Source organism: Drosophila ananassae, chromosome 2L (genome assembly GCF_017639315.1).
Source record: "Drosophila ananassae strain 14024-0371.13 chromosome 2L, ASM1763931v2, whole genome shotgun sequence".
Lineage (NCBI taxonomy): Eukaryota > Metazoa > Arthropoda > Insecta > Diptera > Drosophilidae > Drosophila > Drosophila ananassae.
The window spans coordinates 24898719-24920737 of record NC_057927.1 but is presented as its reverse complement, the minus strand read 5'-3'; the positions used below and the strand labels follow the sequence as shown (position 1 = coordinate 24920737).

Here is a 22019-nt window from a genome sequence, read left to right as displayed (position 1 = left end):
TAAATTATTTTAAGCCCTTAAATTAAAAAAAAAACTTTTAGTTTCAGATTTCCCAAAGACTTGATACAATAGTGGCATCACTATTTTTAAAAGCAGTTTAAGTCTGGCAACTCTTTCCTGATTTTGATTGGAACTTTCGGGATATATCTTTTGAGCGCTTTTAATTGAATCTCTTTTACTTAACAACAGTATTCTTAAAAAAAAATTAAAATATAAATGTAAACGTATAATAAATACCTATGTAATTGAATGTAATTGTCTAAAAATTTCAATCATAAAAAAATTTGTCCGATTTAATAAATCCAAAACATAAAAAACGAACATATATTTTTTAGTTTTAAGAAAGTGTTCAAGCATTGTACGCGATAAAAATTCCAAAGATAAAATGTCAAGAGATTGGACCCTTCGGAATACGTAATTACCAGCATGGTTTGAAAACGATCTCCTGCAGTCTAAAAAAATATTTATGGGGTGCACTTGAAGTACTTAAAAAAGGGTCACAAAGCGAGTCAGAGTGCAGTCCATTGATAAATAGTTTTAAGTAGATTTAAGATTTTCATGTATCTTTCTTGTAAGAGAAGTGTATGAAATAAAAACAGTTTCAAAACGAACTCATTGGAGTAACACCATTATTACAAGGTGCTCCTCTTATCAGAAAGTGTTGATATTATTGATAAAACTATATAAATATTTAAAAAAAAATAAAAAAAAAATATATCGAAGTACCATCTGATTGTAGTATTTTGTTTGGCGGTTAACTTAAAATAAAGCTTTTACCTTCATTCAGCCATTCGGCGTTCCCAGTCCTTTTTATTCCTTCATCGACGTCACAATTATGAAGGACAATGGACAGCACGTGCTGGCATTTGTTTAGCCTTTGGCGTGCGCTTAAATATTATTAAAAAATGTAAGAGCTCAGGCACTAAGTGCCATGTTTAATAATGGTCAGTGCGTGATTGGTGTTCTCAAGTTAATGTGCTCGCTATGACCACGATTTATAATGGCGGTGGCCTTGCAATTCCTTAACGGGTAGGGAAAGCAATTTTCAAGCCATTACGCCCACACACATTCGCTCAAAGGACATGCCACAATTTTCATTGCAAATGCAAATCCAATTTGACACCGAGTCATCGAAGTTTGCGTAGTAAATGTCAAGGAATTTACACGGGTCGTCTCTGAGATAGTGTATGGGTGGACACAGGCCCACACACAGGATCATGTGTATCTGCATTTGTGTGGGAGTGCGAGTGTATGGGTGTCCCATCTAATACGCTTCGAGTGGTGCAGGTTATGAACCTGCGTGATATGCGCACATTACGCATGTGTGGGTGTTTGTGTGTTAGTAGTACGCATATGAATGCCTCGTGCGAAGTAAGCGAGCTTTTAATTTTTGGCATTCCCACACACTACACTTGGGCTACAAGGTCCATCAGCTTTTCGTAGCATACTTTTCAGGGCTGCAGTAAGGAATCAATCGTTTTTGAAGGAATTCTTCAGTATTTTAAGCTAATTTTTAACAAAACAGCTTTTTATATATGGCTATATACTGTTAATAATAGGAAAAAAGGAAAAATCCAGTAAAAGAGCCATTGCAGGGAACACCAATAGAGTCGCCTAGGCCGCTCCAATGGCTTTTTGTGAATAAGCTGGCGGAGCTTTCGTTATCCATTGGAAACAGTGCGAAGAAATTAAGTTTGAAATTGCAGTTCAGTCTTGTCGTGGATGCAGCACGGATCGATAACGGAGCCAAGAGCAGCGGAAGCCACTCCGCAGCAAAATTCGACACACAAAATTTTTGTATCCCCAAGTTGAACCCAAAAAATGTGAAAAAATCCCTAAATTAATATGAAAATCAAGCTCGCGGTCAATCGAAACGCAAATTGTTACATAAAGTATAAAATGGGAATCAAGCGAGTGTGCAAATAGAAAAAGGAAAGGACATTAAATAATTGTGCAATTAAATTAATCACAGTGTGTGTGGGAAATGCGAATACATATGTCCAATCAATAGCTTCAATCGATGTCTATCAATAACTAATTAATTATAGTCCGCCTTCCGCTTTTCGGGGACTACAAAAAAAAATTTTCGCCTACATTCTTGGTCATGCAGTGAAAAATTTTTCCGATTTTTAGTATGTACATGTACGTTGGAGCGCTCGTGGGCGCCACAGCAGCATCGGGTGGCATGGGTATCCGGCGAGCTTTTGGCCCCGAAACCACCACGACCACATTAAGCAGTTGTAGTCCAACCACCCTTGAAGCAGCTACCACTCGACTTTTAGCGGCTGTTTGACCCGTTCAATCGGCGATATGTGCGAGTTTGTAATTAGTTTGCCAAACATTTTGCATATGCAGTGCAAGAAATGCCAAAACATCTCATAAAACAGTGCAGTGAGGACCAGGAATTCTGGCCAAATCAGTAGTAATCAGTGCAGTACCGTTAGCTGTCCAAGAGCTTTTATCTACTCGCTCTCAACGCGCTCTCTCTCACTGAATGAAAGCTGCAGGCGCGGATAAAACGATTCCAGAGTAATATACAAGGACATCCAAAGCTTTTCCCTCAAGGACTGGAATACGCAAAAAATACAAAAAAAAAAAGAAGAAAGAAAACGAAAACCAAAAGAGAGAGCCGCGAGAACAAGACGACAATTTACGTTTACGCGCGCAACGTGCGTGCGTATGTGTATCTGTGTTAGTGTGTGTTTGTGTGAATGAAGGCGCCAAGTGCAACATATCAGGATAAGAAGACCACGAAAAACTATGCTCCCCCAGCATTGACAGCCAGGCAACCAACTATGGACAAGGATATGGCTCGAAATCCGGCGGAGCTCAGACTCCTGCCCACCCAGCGTCACGCTTCTGCCTCCTCCGCCTCCCCGGACTTGCGATTCAACAAGGCGCGATGCCGGCGAAGAGAGGTGACTACGCCTCTGGGGCATGATAATGCCCATTCCAAGTCAAATCCCAACCGTAATCCCCTAGTGGTCGAGTACCGACGCTCGTATCGCGTGCTAGTCGTCACCGCCCTCCTGGTCAGCCTGGCGGCCAGTTTCGTGACCCTCAGCGCTGGCTTCCAGCTGGATGGATCCCAGAACTCCTTCTATACGTTCCGAAAATGGTACACCGGACTGAACGGCACGCTGGAACTGGAGTTCAAGACGGAGCAGCCCAACGGACTGGTCCTCTACACCGACGACGGGGGAACCTACGATTTCTTCGAACTAAAACTGGTGGAAGGCGCTCTCCGGCTGAGATATAACCTGGGCGGCGGAGCCCAGATCATTACTGTGGGACGGGAGCTGCATGACGGCCACTGGCACAAGGTACAGGTGCTGCGGAACGACGAACAGACCTCACTCATTGTGGACGGCGTCTCCCAGCAGCGCTCCGCTAAGGGTAAGGAGTTTCAGTTCGGCAAGTTCGCCAGCAACTCGGACGTCTATGTGGGTGGAATGCCAAACTGGTACAGCACAAAGCTGGCACTTCTCGCCCTGCCCAGTGTCATCTTCGAGCCGCGTTTCCGGGGTGCCATCCGGAACCTGGTCTACGCTGATCAGCCAGGCGGCTCCACCAGGCGTCAGGAGATCAAGCAGCCACGTGACATCAAGTGCGGCGATGTGCCCTGCGATCATGGGGAGATGCAAGCCCGGGAGAGGCCATTAAGGGTAAGTTTTGAATGAAATATTTTAATATTTTCTATATTGGATAAGTATTCTATATATGAATCTTTAAATTTCCTCTAAAGTCCACTCTTTACATTAAATTTATGATACTAGCTATATGTACAAAATATAATTCTGTTGTGAAAGTCCATCCTCATAAGTCCTCCTGCTTCATAAACTTTGTAAATACTCCTTTAGGGCGTTCGCGGCAACACCACGGATGCCTGTGAGCGCAACGATCCTTGCCAGCACGGCGGCATCTGCATATCCACTGACTCCGGTCCAATTTGCGAGTGTAGAAACCTTGAGTACGATGGCCAGTATTGTGAGAAGGAGAAAGCGCCATCGGAAGCAACGTTCCGCGGTACACAGTTCCTCTCATACGACTTGGGTCAGACGGGCGCCGAGCCGATAGTAAGCGCCCAGGATGCCATATCCTTCTATTTCCGCACCCGCCAGCCAAACGGTCTGCTTTTCTACACGGGACACGGAACTGACTATCTGAACCTGGCCCTCCGCGATGGTGGCGTTTCGCTCACAATGGGCCTGGCCAACGGGAAGCAGGAGATGCATATTAAGCCCTCGAAGGTTCGATTCGACGACCATCAATGGCACAAGGTCACCGTGCATCGTCGCATCCAGGAGATATCCTCCATTACCAGCTTCTGTCGGGTAAGCATCTGAGGCTTTCGTTTTAGAGACTCTATTTAAAGATTAATTTATTTCTTTTTCTAGCTGGTCACTGTCGTAGATGATGTCTATACTGATCACTCGCACATTGCCGGCAAGTTTACCATGTTATCCTCCTCGCGGGTATATGTGGGTGGAGCTGTTAATCCTAGAGCTCTACTGGGAGCCCGTGTCCACAACAACTTTGTGGGGTGCTTGCGGAAAGTTGAGTTTTCGGCGGATACGTTGAACCTCAATCTGATAGATTTGGCCAAGAGCGGATCTAAGCTCATTCAAGTGGCAGGAAATGTAGAGTATCAGTGTCCCAGTGGCGATCCACAGGACCCAGTCACTTTTACAACCCGCGAATCGCATTTGGTCCTACCTCCCTGGGAAACTGGCAAGCAGAGTTCCATTAGCTTCAAGTTCCGCACCAAGGAACCCAATGGCATCATTGTCCTGGCCACTGGATCCAAGCAACCAAGGGCTAAAAATGTAAGTTATCATTTAGGTAATTCCGATCCCAGTTCAGTAGTAAACACAATTTTTTCTCCTCAGCCCGTTTTGATTGCCATCGAACTGCTAAACGGGCACATATACATCCATTTGGATCTGGGATCTGGAGCCTCCAAGGTTCGAGCTTCGCGACGACGTGTGGACGATGGTGATTGGCATGACCTGATTTTAAGGCGGAATGGACGAGACGCCAAGGTGAGCGTGGACGGCGTGTGGAACGATTTCCGCACGCCCGGCGACGGCACCATCCTCGAGCTGGATGGTCACATGTATCTGGGCGGAGTGGGACCCGCATACAACACCATTGCTTGGCCGGCGGCCATTTGGACAGCCACGCTGCGCCAGGGATTCGTGGGCTGCTTGCGTGACCTGCAGCTGAGTGGCAAGCCGATCGATATTGCGGCCTTTGCACGCGTCCAGGATTCGGGTGAGTACCGCAGCCAGAAAACACGCTACTGATGGTCACCCACTGATAACCCACTTGCCACGACAGCCTCCGTGAAGCCATCATGCCACGTGCAGAGCAACGTGTGCAACGGCAATCCCTGCCTCAACGGGGGCACCTGCCTGGAGGGCTGGAACCGCCCCATCTGCGACTGCTCGGCCACCCTGTACGGAGGACCCACCTGCGGCCGGGAACTGGCCACCCTTGCCTTCAATGGCAGTCAGCACATGACCATCTGGCTGGGCAATGGACAAGGAACGAAGACACAGACCGAGGAGCTGGTCATCCGCTTCAAGACCTCTCGGCCCGCTGGACTTTTGTTGCTGACCAGTGCAGAGTCCAATTCCCCGGATCGCTTGGAGATCGCTTTGGTGGCGGGACGAGTGAGAGCCAGTGTCCGGCTGAGCGACAGGGAGAAGGTGAGCTAATATGTTGGAAATGGGTTAAGACTTTTTACGTTAAGGCTTATTTGAAGATAGGATCTTTCAATCGCCATTTGGGTTCAGTTAAAGAATAATTTTTGTATAAGAAACTGCTATAAGATTTGGGTTCTTTAAGTTACAGAATTGATTTAGACATTGTTTTTAATTATAAATATTATGAAACTGATATTTTTTGACATGGGTATAATACATTATTTCTGAGTTTATGAAATCCTTTTCAGAACCTGCTGGCCGGCCAATCAGTGCTCAATGACAACAACTGGCACACGATCCGATTCTCGCGCAGAGCCTCAAATCTGCGGCTTCAAGTTGACGGGGCTCCCCCCGTCAGGGGTATGTTATGTATGTATCAACAGCACATCTAAGCCCTACTACGTGTCGTGCCGTGTCGTTTTTTTTTACCAACCAACCAATCAATCAATCAACCTACCAACCAATCGACAACCAACAACTCCTGGCTCTAGTCACAGTCGATTCGAATCGAGTAACTGGCATTCACATCGCTGAGCGAAAGTGAATCCGATTAGCTTCCATGTAGAGTGCTCCACGCACAACCTCGATATCCGCAGGTTCAAGTTCAAATAGTAATGCCCTCCCTCTTTTTAAAACAGGAAGGTGTGTGAAGGTGCTTAAGGACAGTTGAAAAGCAAAAGATACTAGACAAAAAAAAAAAACAAAGAAAATTGCAAGGAAAATGAAAAAAAAAATCAATAAAGAAGGAAAGTGCAGTCAGCAGCGCGTTTTCCGTTTTTAAGTTCCACTTAAACTTTTTCATTTGAGAGCTTTTCAGTTACCAACAACAATTCTCACACCGACACAACATCACAGCCACACACATACACCCACAAAGTTCAACACACACGCGAGTACACCCACTAAGAACAACAAAAAAAAATACAGTAAAAATACAACAGAAAGAAACGAACTAAAGAAAATTTGGAAAGTATTTAGCAAGTTTATTTCTCTCTCTCTATATACATTTCTTCAATGCTCATTTATCATTAAACATTTCTCGATTATGATGATGATAAAGTGACTGATTTGACATTTATCTCTCTATCTAACCACCTACGTCTATTTCGCTCTGTATCTCTGAACATCGTTTAAGCATCTGCAATCTATATAGTTTTGAACATCATAAGACACCACAAGCTCCAGCTCCACATTCACATCCACATCCACACCATTTGATACACATTGTACGCCTCTCTGAAAAATTTATTTACATCCCGCCATCACTCATCCCGATTAATTCGATGAAGGATTCGATCGCATTTTCAAAAACTCATTTCAAATAATTTTTTTTATATATTTTGCTCTTGTAAGTTTCTCTCAAAAAAAAAAAAAACCAAACTCTTTCAAACGTCTCGATGTTGTGTCTTCATTTGCGATACATACTTACTTTGTTTGATTTCCCAATTAAGATTGCCAATTAAATTCCAATTCCAATTCCAATTACAATTACAATTACCATTCAAATTTCAATTCCTAAGCCCACACAGTCAACGTATCTGAAAATATTGTTATCATATAAGAGTAACTGCGAAAGCGAATTAAAGTTGGACAGCTGTAAAGTTTCAGCCTTAAGTGTTATAAATACGATTACTATTGATTGTCTTGTAAATTGTTTTGTCCTTGATAACCAAAGTTGTGTTCTTTGCTTTTATTCGATAATTCTGTTAATTGATTAACTTAACCCCCCTATCCTAAGAAGTAATCAGCAAATTGATAAAAAAAAAAATATCTGTATGTATATTTTGTGTTACCTTTTGCTTTCTGTATATACATTTATACCTGGAAAATGAGTTTTCGTTTCAAGTCCTATGATAATCTAAATAACAAAATATAAACAAATAATTGCTGTACCATAACTTAAACGACACGTGCGGTATGTTAACGTTAAAAGGTGTTTGTTTCAGACGTCTATTAAGTGTAGACCACAACAGCCAACAGCCAACAATGTCAAATGCAAATGCAAATGCAATTTCCTAATCACAAACGTGATCAAAACGACCTTTTTAAAACTAAAAAAAAAAAAATAATGCAACCATAATGGAAAAAAACTGATTGAAAAAAAAAGAAAAATGTATTAATGCCACAGAGAAAATGAGTAAGGCGAGAACCGTACAATGACGAGAACGTAAATAATTTCTATGTACAATATTGTATTTTTTGTATCATGTTTTAGGCGAGAGAAAAAATCGACACGCAAGAACTCGGGGTAACATTTTTTTGCCCAAATCGCTCGATGAAAGTCACGCCATCACCTCAACATCGCCAACGCCATCGCCAACGCCATCGCCATCGCCTTTCGCCATCGGCATCGGAAAATTGCGAATGCTATTTGCGATTTGTATGGGGTAGTGGCATTGCAGAATGAGGAGGGGCTGGGGCTGGGGCTGATTGAGACGAGAGGGCAAAACAATGTTTGGAAACGCCCAGGGCTGTAATTTTGCACCATTTAATATGTAATTAGCTTTTGTGTTAAGTAAACTCAACTATTCGTAAACATCAATACAACAATACCGCATACCGCAACCGCAAACCAAATTGCAACTAATTAATCAAGCCTAACGTGTCTCACGTACAAATTAGTTTCTTGTTGTGTAAGTGTGTCAAAAAAAATACAAAAACTATCAACAAAAATACAGTAACAAAGTAAAGTGATGGAAAATTAAAGGGGCAGGTGATGGGGAAGGCTGAACCTTTAAGCTGGATCCTGCTCCTGCCCGTCCAAACAGAAAATAAACACACAAACACTGACAACCGAAAGCGTCACACACCTGCACAGGCACAGGCAAAGGCTAAGGCACACATCACACATACGCACCGTTGCACACACACACACTCTAATACTCGCCCACGTGAAGCGTTTGCATGTGAGCACCCAAAAAGCAGTAATACAAATAAACAAACAGCAGCAATAACAAGCAAGACCAATAACTGTCAGTCGGAATGATAGAGAAGCGCATGACCTGCTCACGATCTGCAATATATAGGTCTGATTACCAGTTGGCTAGCCCTCTGTACTATACAGTGTACTCTATATATATATTTATGTCTCGTACTGTACTATACTGTACTATATCGTATAATCGTATCGTTCGCCAAAACGCATCGCATCGCATCGCATCGCCTCGTATCACACACAGTTCACTCAGCGAATTCAAGTGTATGAATAAGTAACTGTAAATGCGCCAAATTGCCAGCTGCAACAACAGTGGCCTACTTCTCGCCTTACCCTCTCGACCACACCATTGCCCCCACTCCACTCCACCTTTTCTCTTTCTCTTTTTCTTACTCTTACTCTTTCTTCTGCTGTTCCTGTTACTTTTTCTGTCTCTGTCTCTGTCTCTGTCGCCGCAGCCATTTGCATGTCAAGATGTCAATCATTCAGTGGGCCAACGCGTCGTATGCGCAATGTAGCCACTCGTTAAGGCTAATGCACCCTTATTAACTTAGACGTAGTCGCCGCACACACACACACACACACTTTAACACACACTCATCCATGTACTACTACTAACACACTCGAAAAATACATCCACACAAATAGAGCTCTCTAGGCCACAGATTAACACATTTATACAGAAACTAAACAAGAAACATGGAGACAGTTACCCGACCGATACCCATCGATGTTTAGTTCAATGTCGTTAAGCAAAACCGAAATTATTTTACTTTTTCCTCGGTTCAGTTTTATCAATTACCCTGGTTATTATTGATGCCAACTTTGACCTTTTGATTTCGAATTACTAGCCCGTAGGTTGTCACCTTTATAGTTTCCTTCGGTTTCTGTTCTTGAGCCATGCACAGCTGGAAAAAGTATAGTAACAAAATCAAACGAAATTAACCGAATAAAATATCTCACCGCCACCGTAATCGTATTGAAAATGTATCTCACACACCAACTAATAACTAATTTATGAAAAGATACTACTCGTATATATCTCAAATGTCAAGCAATGCATATTCGTATGTAAACAAGAACAAAGCGCACCAACTAACTTTAATCTAACCAACTTAGCGAACTCTTTACTTTCACTTACTTTCCTTTGGTTTGCGCTGGAGCAGCGACAACTGACTAATTTCAATTTTCAATTTTCCATTTTCCATTTACGATTTAGATTTTATTTACTTTTTTTTGGTCTTAATTAAGAACTTGAATTTACTATCCGTACCAGTACATATGTATTGTAATCTGCACCTTTCTTTAGTATGTACCAAGCTGCAATAATAAATAAATTAATAATACTCGTACTACAATCGAATTCCAACTACATTCAGCCACTTGTCGAGTGATTCAAAAAAAATAATGAACAAAAAACAAATGCTTGAACAAAATCTTTGAACCAAAACTTAGATCTATGTCTACTAAAACCGCATACCTATATCTATATCTTAATACTACTACTATATATACTCTTTGACTACATATGCGTATGTGCTTCTTGTCACCAACTATACTCCATATACTACTCGTACCAATACCTATATATAACCAAACTATAACCATATGTATCCAATGTTAACGGTACTCTGCCTAGCCAACAACTTAGAGCAAAGCCGAGCCTGGCTTGACAAACCCATGGCGAGGCCACCGAGTTTTATCCATTTCTTGTTTTTGGAAATATTCCTTCCACAGCCGAGACGATCCTGGGTCGCCACAGCACCATGGAGATCCGTTCGATCCATTTGGGTGGTCTCTTCCATGCCGAGGAGGAGATCCAGATGACCTCCACCATGCCGAACTTTGTGGGTCAGATGCAGGGCTTCATCTTCAACGGCCAGCGGTGGGTATTTTCTTAAATTTGTTAAGAATTATTGAAGCTAAGGATACCAATTTTATTTCAGCTATTTGGACATTGTGAAGAGCCTGGGGCCAGAGCTATCGGCTCTGCCCAGTGCCACCTTCAAGTTGACGGCTCGCTTTGTGAACTCTCCGGCGGGACAGCCCTACCACGCGGCCACTTTCCGCTCCAAACACTCCTACGTGGGTCTGGCCATGCTGAAGGCCTACAACAGCATATCCATCGATTTCCGCTTCAAGACCGTGGAGCCCAACGGCCTCCTAGTCTTCAACGGAGGACGTCGCAACGACTTTGTCGCAGTGGAGCTGGTGAACGGACATATTCACTATACCTTCGACTTGGGCGACGGCCCGGTGACCATGAGAGACAAATCCCGCATCCACATGAACGACAACCGCTGGCATCAAGTCAGCATCCGACGACCGGGACCCAAGACCCACACGCTGACGGTGGACGACTCCTTTGAGATCATCAGTCTCACTGGCAACAATATGCACCTGGAACTGGCTGGCATCCTGTATATTGGCGGTGTCTTCAAGGACATGTACTCCAAGCTGCCGGCTTCGATCTCGTCTCGTTCCGGATTTGAGGGCTGTCTGGCTTCACTGGATTTGGGGGATACGTCGCCCTCACTAACCAGCGATGCAGTGGTGCCAAGCTCTTTGGTGGTCAGTGGTTGCGAGGGACCCACCAAGTGCAGCCAGAACGCCTGTGCCAACCGGGGCGTATGTGTCCAGCAGTGGAATGCCTATGCCTGCGAGTGCGATATGACCTCCTACACAGGACCTACTTGCTACGATGGTATGTTAGGAGCAGGACCTAGGTGGAAGTGTATAATAAGCTTAAATTTACCCTAGAATCCATTGCTTATGAGTTTGGCAATAACAAGGGCATGGTGCAATACACCTTCCCGGAGAATGCCCAGGCCGACACCGAGGAGGATAACATTGCCCTGGGCTTCATTACCACTCGACCGGATGCCGTACTCCTTCGAGTCGAGAGTGCCACCACCCAGGACTACATGGAGCTGGAGATCGTGGAGGGTAACATCTTTATGGTGTACAATATTGGAAGCGTGGACTTGCCGCTGGGGGAGATTGGTACCAAGGTCAATGACAATGCCTACCATGTGGTGAGATTTCAGCGAAAGGGAGGCAATGCCACGCTGCAGCTGGATGACTACAACGTTCAGGCCCTGACGCCGCAGAGTAAGTGGAGGGATCATTTGGCTTCCGGGGATGTCTAATGCTGTATCCTTCGATTTCTGTTTGGATTCATCCACAGGCCACCACTCGACCGTGTTCAATACCATGTCCAATGTTCAGGTCGGCGGCAAATTCAGCCGCAACGGTCGCAATCGTATCGAGCGTCCGTTTGCCGGCGTGATTGCCGGACTTTCGGTGAACAAGTTGCGAATCCTGGATCTGGCCGTAGAACGCGACACCCATATCACCATCCGCGGAGATGTTCAATTGGTAACTGGAGTATTAGATAGAAATGATCTGCAGAGAATGCAGCAGGTTAGGGAATTTATTTGAAATTTTATTTGAATTCCTCTCAACTTTCAACTTTCCAAGTATTTTTCTCATCGTAAACCAAGTTTATTCAAAATTCTTTCTTTAATTAAAACCAAAAAAAAAAAACGAAAAAAAAAAGAAATTTTAACCAAAAAAAATGTTATTGTATTAATCCGCTTCATGAGTTGTGGAACCCTTTTTCCCAAAATGATTTGACATGATTTGTAATTGCACCACAATGATTCGAAATCCGATTCGAATAATGTACAGTAATTTCCCAAGCACTTTCCCGATATTTAAAATGCATAACCGTTAACCGTTTCGAATGTAACTCCATCTGTACATTGAAGTCATCGCCATCATAATCAAATCCGGGAAATTCGGTTCGACATTCAGTATAAACGTTAACCGTTTCAACTAAACTAAAAGTATTAGCTAACTAAATGTATAATCTAGTGTAAATGCTGCATTTGATTTGAACTTATCATTTCCCTCGGGCGTTTTCTTCACTTCATTTTATTCTGTAACGCTTTTCACGCACAACAAAAAAAATTATACTAAAATGAAAATTTGCAGAATTTCCACTAACCAGCTCTATGATTTTCGTAAATTTATTTCAATTGCTGCACAGCACATTAACCAATAAATGTGAATATATATAATCAGCTATATTAACTGATACGATTTAATATGCACTAGAACTCGTCCGCACTAATGCTGCATGACTCTAATCAAAGCACACATCAAACAAGAATATACCCGAACATATTAGCATAAGTGAAGTCACTGGAAATGTATTAGAACTTTTAAATCTCATCTTAAAATTATATTTCTATATGTAGCATAGGAAACAAAGAATTTCCTATTAAAATTATTAAAATTGTGATGCGAGTTCATAGGACTATAGGAAGTCTATAGAAATTAAATTATTAAAATTGTGATGCGAGTTCATAGGACTATAGGAAGTCTTTAGAAATTGTTTATGATCTGTATCTCTTATTCAAAGAATCTTAACGTAATTAAAAATAAAAAATTGATTATAAGTCCTATTCAAAATGTTCCGTAAGACCAAAACACAAACTCCAGTGCCTTCATTTTATCATACACCCATATAAACTTAATCGCAGAGCACCTACTAATCCAGTTAACAAGCCCCATACAATAACCATCGCTTGGCTCGGCTGCCGCCAGATCAACTGAAGTAAAATTAGACTATCAACTCTACTCGACAGACTCCGGCGAGTGGCTATCCGGGTGCCCTGGACGATCTGATCTTCTCGGGAGCGGGATCCGGGTGCCGGGGCGATGACGAGGACGAGTGCACGCCACCCTTCGAGTCGGGCAGCGGGGACGACCTGATCACTCCGGTGTATGTACCGCCCACCAAGCAGACAACCACCTCCCAGCAGGGCAACAACTTGAGCACCGGGGGCGCCGGCGGGGGCACTGGCAACACCAATGGCACGGAGAGAGCCTGCGATGATGAGGACTGCGTCCACGGATCAGGGGACTACGGTGAGACCACGGAGCAGTTCACTTCCACGAGCACGGCCAGAGGATCAGGTGAGTGTCTTCCGGCGGTGTGGGGGATTTCATTTTTTCATTGGCATTTTGATCGATCACCACAAAAAAAAAGGAATCACAAAACACAGTCAGACAAAATCCAAGCACACACCCACAGACTTCATCACAGACATTAGCTAGTCCCACAACAAAATTAATGATACACTTAAAACTCGGATTAAGTATACGCAGTGTAGTGCATAACAATTAGATGGTGTAGAGTTAAACGAGTTCATGAATATGCTGTGGGTTCCAGTTCTGTTCGACTTCCAGTTCGAGTTCAAGTTAACCTATAACCGAATTTCTATAACCGATTAGCTAGAGACGCTTTGCCTTTTCAGTTTTGTTCGGAGAGTTACGGAGGCAGTTAGGTTAATGCCAAATGCAACGCCAATGCTTTGACCGCTTACACAACCACATATAAACAGCCAAAACAGCTCTGAAACAGTGTATATATCGCCTGTTCAAAAAAAAAAAAAGTAATATATATATTTGAATATACATATCGCACCTCTCGCAATGCATCAACCCAACCAGAACCAACAACCAACTACCAATCCAACCAAAATCAATCGCTCGCCGTGTCATCTCAGCTCAGATACAGATCAGATACATCTCAACCTCAGATGTATCTCAACTTCAAACTTCAAACGTCGCCTCTCCTACTCACCTCCACTCTGTTGCTGATGATTGATTGTTGCCTTCTAATTTGAACTGACAATGAGTACGCCTTATGTGTCTCTTTCAGAATGTGAAAACGTCTTCATATTTCTGACTGTGATTGCGCCATGGATACTCTGTAAATTCCCATAAACAACCAAACCAAACCAAACCAAACCAAAACAAAGCAAAGCAATGCAATGCAAAGCAAAGCCAAGCAAACCAAGCAATGCACTTAGGCTAAGCTTCCAACTCTAGGCCTTCTCCTCTGTCTAAAATGTATAACTAACTTTAGCATTAACGTGAGCTAAACCACCAGCAACTGCAACAAATGCAACTACAACAAGAACAACAACAACAGCAGGCAGAAAAACAACATCAACAACAACCAGAAAACAACTAGAAAATATCAATTAACCAACAACTACACCGATCACTTAGAGCGTGCACGCGGCATTGCCATTGGCGTGGTTTTTTTGGTCAAAAGGGGGCTAAACGGAAAGGGTTATGGGTCAAGTGTTATGGTTTACAAGCACAATACTATATAAATGTGTATGTGTATGTGCACCGATCGATAATGTATATGTTTTGTACATAGTAGCGATAAAAGCGTTTCGAAGCGTGTAAGAAGTGAAGAGATGGTGTTTTTTGTGTAAAACAGTTTTCCTGCTCCTGCTCCTCGTCCTTCTGATCCTACCTCCATATTTATTCCCTCGATACCATAGTTTTGCAGTTATTTCGATTTCAATTTGTACATATTATATCGGTGAAGAGCAAAGTTTTCGAACAACCATACAGATCGGAACACACCTCAGCATATCTCTCAATATCTAAAAATCTCTATCCTCTCTAACTGTGTTGAATAAACTATGAAAAGCAAAGAAAATCTGGTAGTTGCAATGGTTTTTTGTGGGAAGGGCTAATATGATAAATATTTGGGCTTATTTTAATCATTAAATTTAGTTTAAATATATATTTTTTAAATCTTTATCGATTCATTGGTGGTTTCTATGATTAGGAAACAAAAAAATCTATCACTTTTGTTTATATTTTGTAGTTTTGTTTTGATTGTGAATGTTATTCCAGATAAGATCTACTTTTTTCAATAGTTCCTAGTTATAGGAAAACAAGAAACACTTCCCCAACATCATAAATACTTGCAACTCTTCTGACTCCAAATCATAGAACACTCGAATAAACCAAACCCCGAATACTTTACAGAATCCAACAATGAGGTGGTCACAATCACAACCACTGGACGCAGCGATGTCACCACGGAGCAGCAGCAGCACAGCAGCAGCAGTAGCAGTGGTAGCACTCCGTCCTACTCCACCACTCAGTCCAGCAGTAGCAGCAGCGGCGGAGGAAGTGGCAGCACTCCGGGACAGCCGAGCACCACCAGCAGCGCGGGCACCACCTCCACGCAGCGAGCCACCAGCAGCAGTACCAGCACCAGTACAAGTACAACCACCACCACCTCCACGACCACCACAACGCAGGCTACGCCGCCTCCGGAAATCCGAAGTACAGTCACGGAGAGGGAGACCACGCCGTACGACGTGTACATTGCAGGCGGTGGAATGGGCGGCTCCGGTCGCAGCCATGATCATGATCGCATGCAGCTGCCGGACGAACACCATCCAATGCCCCCACTACCACCTCCACTACCGCCACAGGATCCACCGCCATATGGTCCTTACGGCGGAAATACGTACAACACAAACCTGAATAACTACCGACCCAAGGGCAAGGGTGGCCGCATCAACTCCATCGAGGAGGAGCGCACTGCCATGATCATTGGAATCGTGGCGGGCATACTTATTGCGGTGGTGCTGGTTATCCTGCTGGTCCTGTGGCTCAAGTCCAACGGCGATCGTGGCTACAAGACGGAGAGCGAGAAGGCCGCCGCCTACGGATCGCACAATCCCAATGCAGCTCTGCTGGGCAACACGAGTACGAACGGTTCGTACCACCAGCAGAGGCAGCACCACCACCAGGCTGGTGGAGCGGGGCAGCAGCAGCACCACCACAGCCAGCAGCAGATACACAACGGCAACGGAGGTGGCGGCGGAATGATGTCCAGCGGAAGTGGGTCGCTGGGCTACGGTAGCGATGGCAGGCCCCAGATGGCAGGACTGGTGCAGCCCAAGGCCAAGAAACGCGACTCGAAGGACGTCAAGGAGTGGTATGTGTAAGAAGGTGTAAGAAGGAAAAAAAGAGACAGAGAAGGAAAAAGAGGAGGTCCTCGGAAATATCGTCAAATTAGCAATATAAGCAAGTAGTGCAAAGCGAGCCCAAAGTGAAAGCGGAAAGAGTTCCCTACCCCCTACCCGACAAATACACGACACAAACACACACACACATAAACGTATATAAATATATATATTTATTTAGCAGCCTCATAAAGTTAATTAGATGCAGACACAGTCAAAAAAAAAAAGTAAAAACCTTAAATATAAAATCGAAAAACACTTAAATCGGAACAGGAGTGTACAAATGAATGGAAGGATAATAAGAGCGAGCGCCTTGCGCAGTTCGGTCCGTTGGCAATAAACGATTATCGATTATCGATTAAAGATAGCTAATAGCTGATAATTAGCAAGCATATAGACACGCAAATACTTTAGTCGGATGTCTCTGACCAGGAGCATGCGATCATACTGAAGTAACGTTTAGATTACGCCTAAGAAATTATAGCTTCAACTTCAAGACTTGCTAATAAATCTACCACTGAGCCACGGATCGCTTTGGTTAGGTGTAGCCACAGCCATCAGCAAATAAGCAAATACATTACACTAACTAAAATTATATATATTATATATATCACAAAAGTTATGATAAATTATGCCACTAGCCAATCAAGTAATTGTGTAAAATATTTCGCCACAAAGCATGCTATGAATGGGAGCCACGCGACGAAATGCGCAATCTTCTAGAAAAAGAAATCCACTAAAACCACTAAAAAGTTAGCAGAAATTCAATATAAACGTACTTAAATATACATATATATTTATATAAAAAAAAATCGTAAAAATAATCAGGTTCTGAATGAGTTCTTTCTTTGCCTAGGCAGCGTGTAAAGTTACAAAATGTGGTGCTGTAGATGTATGAGACGGGATCGTGTGAGTCGTGATCGTTGATTACTAAATAATATTTAATGATAATGATGAATGCAAGAATTTATGCTACAGATTGTTTGTTGAATTGAAACCGGCTTTAATTAGTTAAAATGTAAATGATAACTAAATGAAAATGAAATCAAAGAAGAGCGAAACGATACGGATACGGATACGGATTGAGCACTGTAGATCCCCACGATTTGGTTGACATATACGTAATGCGACTTTTTCGTTTGCGTGCAGCAACTCGATGCGAATTTTTTGTGTTAGTCCCAACAAATCCCGAGCCCAACACATATACTTTTTATATGTATTTGAGACTAAATATTGCCATCGACTCGCATGCGCAATATGAACTCAGACATATCAAGTGACAAGACAAGACACAATCACACAAACACAAAAAACAACACAACACAAGACACATACACGGCAAACACATGATACACTCTGAAGACACTGAAGCAAACCTACCTAGCTTTTCTACAACTAAAACTAAAACTGCTATACAATGTGAGCAAAAATTACTTTACCGACAAACGAGGAGAACAAGCAACAATTTTACAGTATTATAGCAGCTTTAAGCGTATTTTTCGAGGCATACGTGACGTATACACAATCAGCAGCCAGCGCACGCTTACACCAACCACACACTACCACACGTGCACACATACATACATACATAAGCGAGATTCGATTTTTGGCAAGCCGCCATTGTTTTTTGGTAATTAAATTCTAAAACACATACGAGTATATGAATAATATCCTATATCATTTTAAAGTGCTATATTCAATTTTGGCCTCACTATATCTACCAATTAATGTATCATTTTGGATTATATATACAAAATACCTATATACACTCGATGAACTTACTAATACACGCACACTCACCCCACACACACACCCAATCACTTACTCTCACGCATTCGAACACTAGCGGAATTACTTCTCTAAAATTCTTAATGGAAACCAAGGCAAGGTATGCTGCAAATACCTAGGAAAGTACTATATATACACAAATATATATTAAAATAAATATATATATTTAACAACTAAAATACATATATATACTGCATTTCAAGGAACTTTTGATATATTTTCGAGTTTTTTAAACCCTTAACTTGTATACAAAAGGATGAGAATCGCGGAATGGCGGATAGACACAAAAGAAACTAGCGAATCTAGCTGAAAAGAACACCTAGGACAATTACAATTACAAGTACATAGTGGACACAGGACACATACCTACAGGCATACATACATTCATAGGTATATTATACAAGACATACACGCGCATCATACCAATCCAAACTATACTATTTATAAATGTACATCTATACAACATATACATGCAAACGATATAATGTATAATTACGAACAATGATTATTATGTATTACGTCCCTTCAATTTAATATAATGAATCCAAACGAGTAACGAAAACAAAAACAAATTTTAAACGCTGTTGATAACCAAAAACAATTCCCACTTATACATACTTACATGTATGTACCATGTATGTGTAACACTCTCTCCCAAACGGCTACTTTCTATCTATCTCTTCACAATGTTAATGCTGCACAAGGAAAACTCTGCATTTAAACTAAACCACAAAGTTTATTCATTTCGATTCAAGTGACAAAACCAATTAAATATTGATAATATACAAAAGTTTGCCTTGCACACGAAAAGGATCTAAACCGGAAGCTAGAATAGCCCAATTCTACAGGCCGACGCAAAATCTCTTCATTGTTTTCAAAAATTATAAAATCAAACCAAAAAAAAATCAATTAAAAAAAATTAACAAACAAAATCCCAAAGCAAAGTCAAGGTATATGTTATGTATGATATAGTGACAGGAACGTAATGGACGAGTACAGTTAGTTGTATGAGTAACAGTAAAAATAGCACAGGCCAACAGCAAAAAATCTCCACGCATAATTTTACCTGCTCCAAAACCTTTAGGCTCCCCTAAACCAAAGTCCAGAACAAACATAGGTTCTATCACCCACCCTTTCCGCGGTACACCTAAGAGAAGAAATTGATCAAATTTTACCATATATTGAATTATGTAGGCCGTGCAATGGCTATGACCATCATTGTTTCCAGTACATATCATTTTTGAAATGTATGTGTACCAACTAAAATTAAAAAATGGTATCTAGCAGTTACCATATCTTTGGAATACTCATCCAAAGTTGAAATCTCAGATTTTCTACGTTAATTTTTGGTCTTCTATGATTTTTCCCCAAACATTTTTCTATGGAAGATTTTTATTTTCTTATTGAAATCAGTAGATCATACCATGTTTTAATTTTGGATTTAAGGAAAAACTCGAAATAATTTTATTGAATTTATTATAGGTGGTTAAACAATATTTTCTTCAATTAAATTTGAGTTTTTAATCTCATATTTTCAAAAAGTCATGGCTATCTACAACTTCTGTAAAGCTTTACTAAACAAGCTGAACCTGCAATAGATACGTTTTGAATATAGAAACAGTTTTAGATAGCCATGACTTTTTGAAAATATGAGATTAAAAACTCCAATTTAATTGAAGAAAATATTGTTTAACCACCTATAATAAATTCAATAAAATTATTTCGAGTTTTTCCTTAAATCCAAAATTAAAACATGGTATGATCTACTGATTTCAATAAGAAAATAAAAATCTTCCATAGAAAAATGTTTGGGGAAAAATCATAGAAGACCAAAAATTAACGTAGAAAATCTGAGATTTCAACTTTGGATGAGTATTCCAAAGATATGGTAACTGCTAGATACCATTTTTTAATTTTAGTTGGTACACATACATTTCAAAAATGATATGTACTGGAAACAATGATGGTCATAGCCATTGCACGGCCTACATAATTCAATATATGGTAAAATTTGATCAATTTCTTCTCTTAGGTGTACCGCGGAAACGGTGGGTGATAGAACCTATGTTTGTTCTGGACTTTGGTTCAGGGGAGCCTAAAGGTTATGGAGCAGGTAAAATTATGCGTGGAGGAAAAAAAAAGTTGGAAATTGTCGGCCTGTGTAGTTAAAGCATGTAACTTAATGGTTCAAGAGTGGGCAGCGGTAAGAGCAGCACATGAAAGTGCAGCTGGCGAGGGGTGATCACAAGTATCGGTACTATACTTACTTCTACTTAGGCTTAATATAATTGTTATCTAATCTATACATATATATAAACCGACACACCACACCCACACACATATAACAGAGAATATGTATATGAACATGTATTGGATGCCCAGCATGAGCTGGGCTTAATCTTATATATAATATATATATTAAACAAATTGTAACGTGTATGTATATGTAGCGGCAGTGATTGTTAAAGAAATTGCTTTGTTTTGTGTTAGACTTTATAATTTACGAGAAAAACAAAACCAAATTGTAAAACGCATACAAATACAGAATGACTGACAAAACAAAGAATTATAACATTGCATATAATAAATATAATAAAAATATAATTGAAACAAAAGCTTACGTTTCATTTTTCAGAATAAAGTTCGGGTTTATATACAGTTGCTTTCAAAATAGTTTTGTTTTAATTTTGAATGAGTTTTTGTCAAATATAGTTTAAATTGGATATATAAATAAGACCTTTTATTTAGATTTTATTTTATTTATATAGGTTGTTATACCTCGTTTGTAATTTATGTTTTTTGAAATGAAAAAAGATTGGTACAAATTAAAGCCAACGGTGCGAATAAGTGATACTCCACACATGCTTCGACACTCCCGATAAGGTAATGATTAGATTTTCCCTGTCGCAGAAAACCCTGAATTCAAATGCAAATCAAGAAATATATTTGCCGAAATCTGTTCTTAAACAACAATTTTTTTAGTTGAATTTTTTTTTTGCGTATGCTGTAGTTTTTTGATTCCATTGAAGAAACATTAATGGGATCAAAAGCCATTTTTAACAATAATAGATTAAATAATGAGCATCAACAATCACATTATTAAATTCCAAGAAATATTTCTTCATAATTTTTATTTGCCTAAGATTCGATTTTTTAAAGCGGCTGTGATCGGCTTCAGAAAGTAGACAATTTTTTATTCTCCGAATTCTCAGTTCACAAATATTGGGGTATATAATGAGATGCCCAACATGGGCATCTGCCAGTGCGATTTATAATTCGACTTAAGGCGGAGCAATTATTTTTAGTTCAGTCATGGGAAAGTATCCTTATCTTTCGTTTTTTACGATGGCATTCGCTTTTTGTTCGGTTTGCCAAGCCAACGAAGACAAAATAACTCTTCAAAAGGGGATTAAAAGCTTAACAAATATAATAGTGACATACCGAAGTGAATTTGACAGAAGAGTGCAATTTCAGAAGTTACGGGAGGCCATCGATGTTATTGACGAATTAATGAGGGGTTATTTGGGAACAGCCAGAAACAAATTGGATCAAGTGCGAAATTTAAATTCAGAGGCCCGAAACACCTATTCGAACTGTGTGAAACCTATATTCGAGTGGTGCATCTCGTCGAACCTTACCTTCAATACACTTATACCCTATATAGGTTCCGAGAGTCTTACGAAGCACGATAGAGATGAGTTATGGAAAATGATAGTGGGTCAACTCGATTCC

The 22019-nt window shown here is 41.0% G+C and overlaps 1 protein-coding gene across 8 annotated transcripts; it reads left to right on the top strand.

Annotated features, from left to right (window-relative positions):
- The first annotated feature begins 1675 nt into the window (after nucleotides 1-1675).
- Nucleotides 1676-16486, top strand: LOC6506022 (neurexin-1). 8 transcript variants are annotated; one of them, XM_032456473.2, is made up of 12 exons: nucleotides 1676-3665; nucleotides 3861-4334; nucleotides 4398-4826; nucleotides 4890-5274; nucleotides 5341-5711; nucleotides 5957-6068; nucleotides 10381-10528; nucleotides 10590-11347; nucleotides 11404-11754; nucleotides 11831-12066; nucleotides 13296-13626; nucleotides 15508-16486. In XM_032456473.2, exons 1-12 carry the CDS (start codon nucleotides 2712-2714, stop codon nucleotides 16479-16481), a joined length of 5523 nt encoding a protein of 1840 aa, XP_032312364.1. In that variant the 5' UTR covers nucleotides 1676-2711; the 3' UTR covers nucleotides 16482-16486. The 8 variants fall into 8 exon arrangements, with proteins under 8 accessions (XP_032312364.1, XP_032312363.1, XP_032312366.1 ...); XM_032456472.2 differs by having other exon boundaries at nucleotides 13275-13626; XM_032456475.2 differs by having other exon boundaries at nucleotides 5957-6077; nucleotides 11831-12021.
- Nucleotides 16487-22019: the final 5533 nt, after the last annotated feature.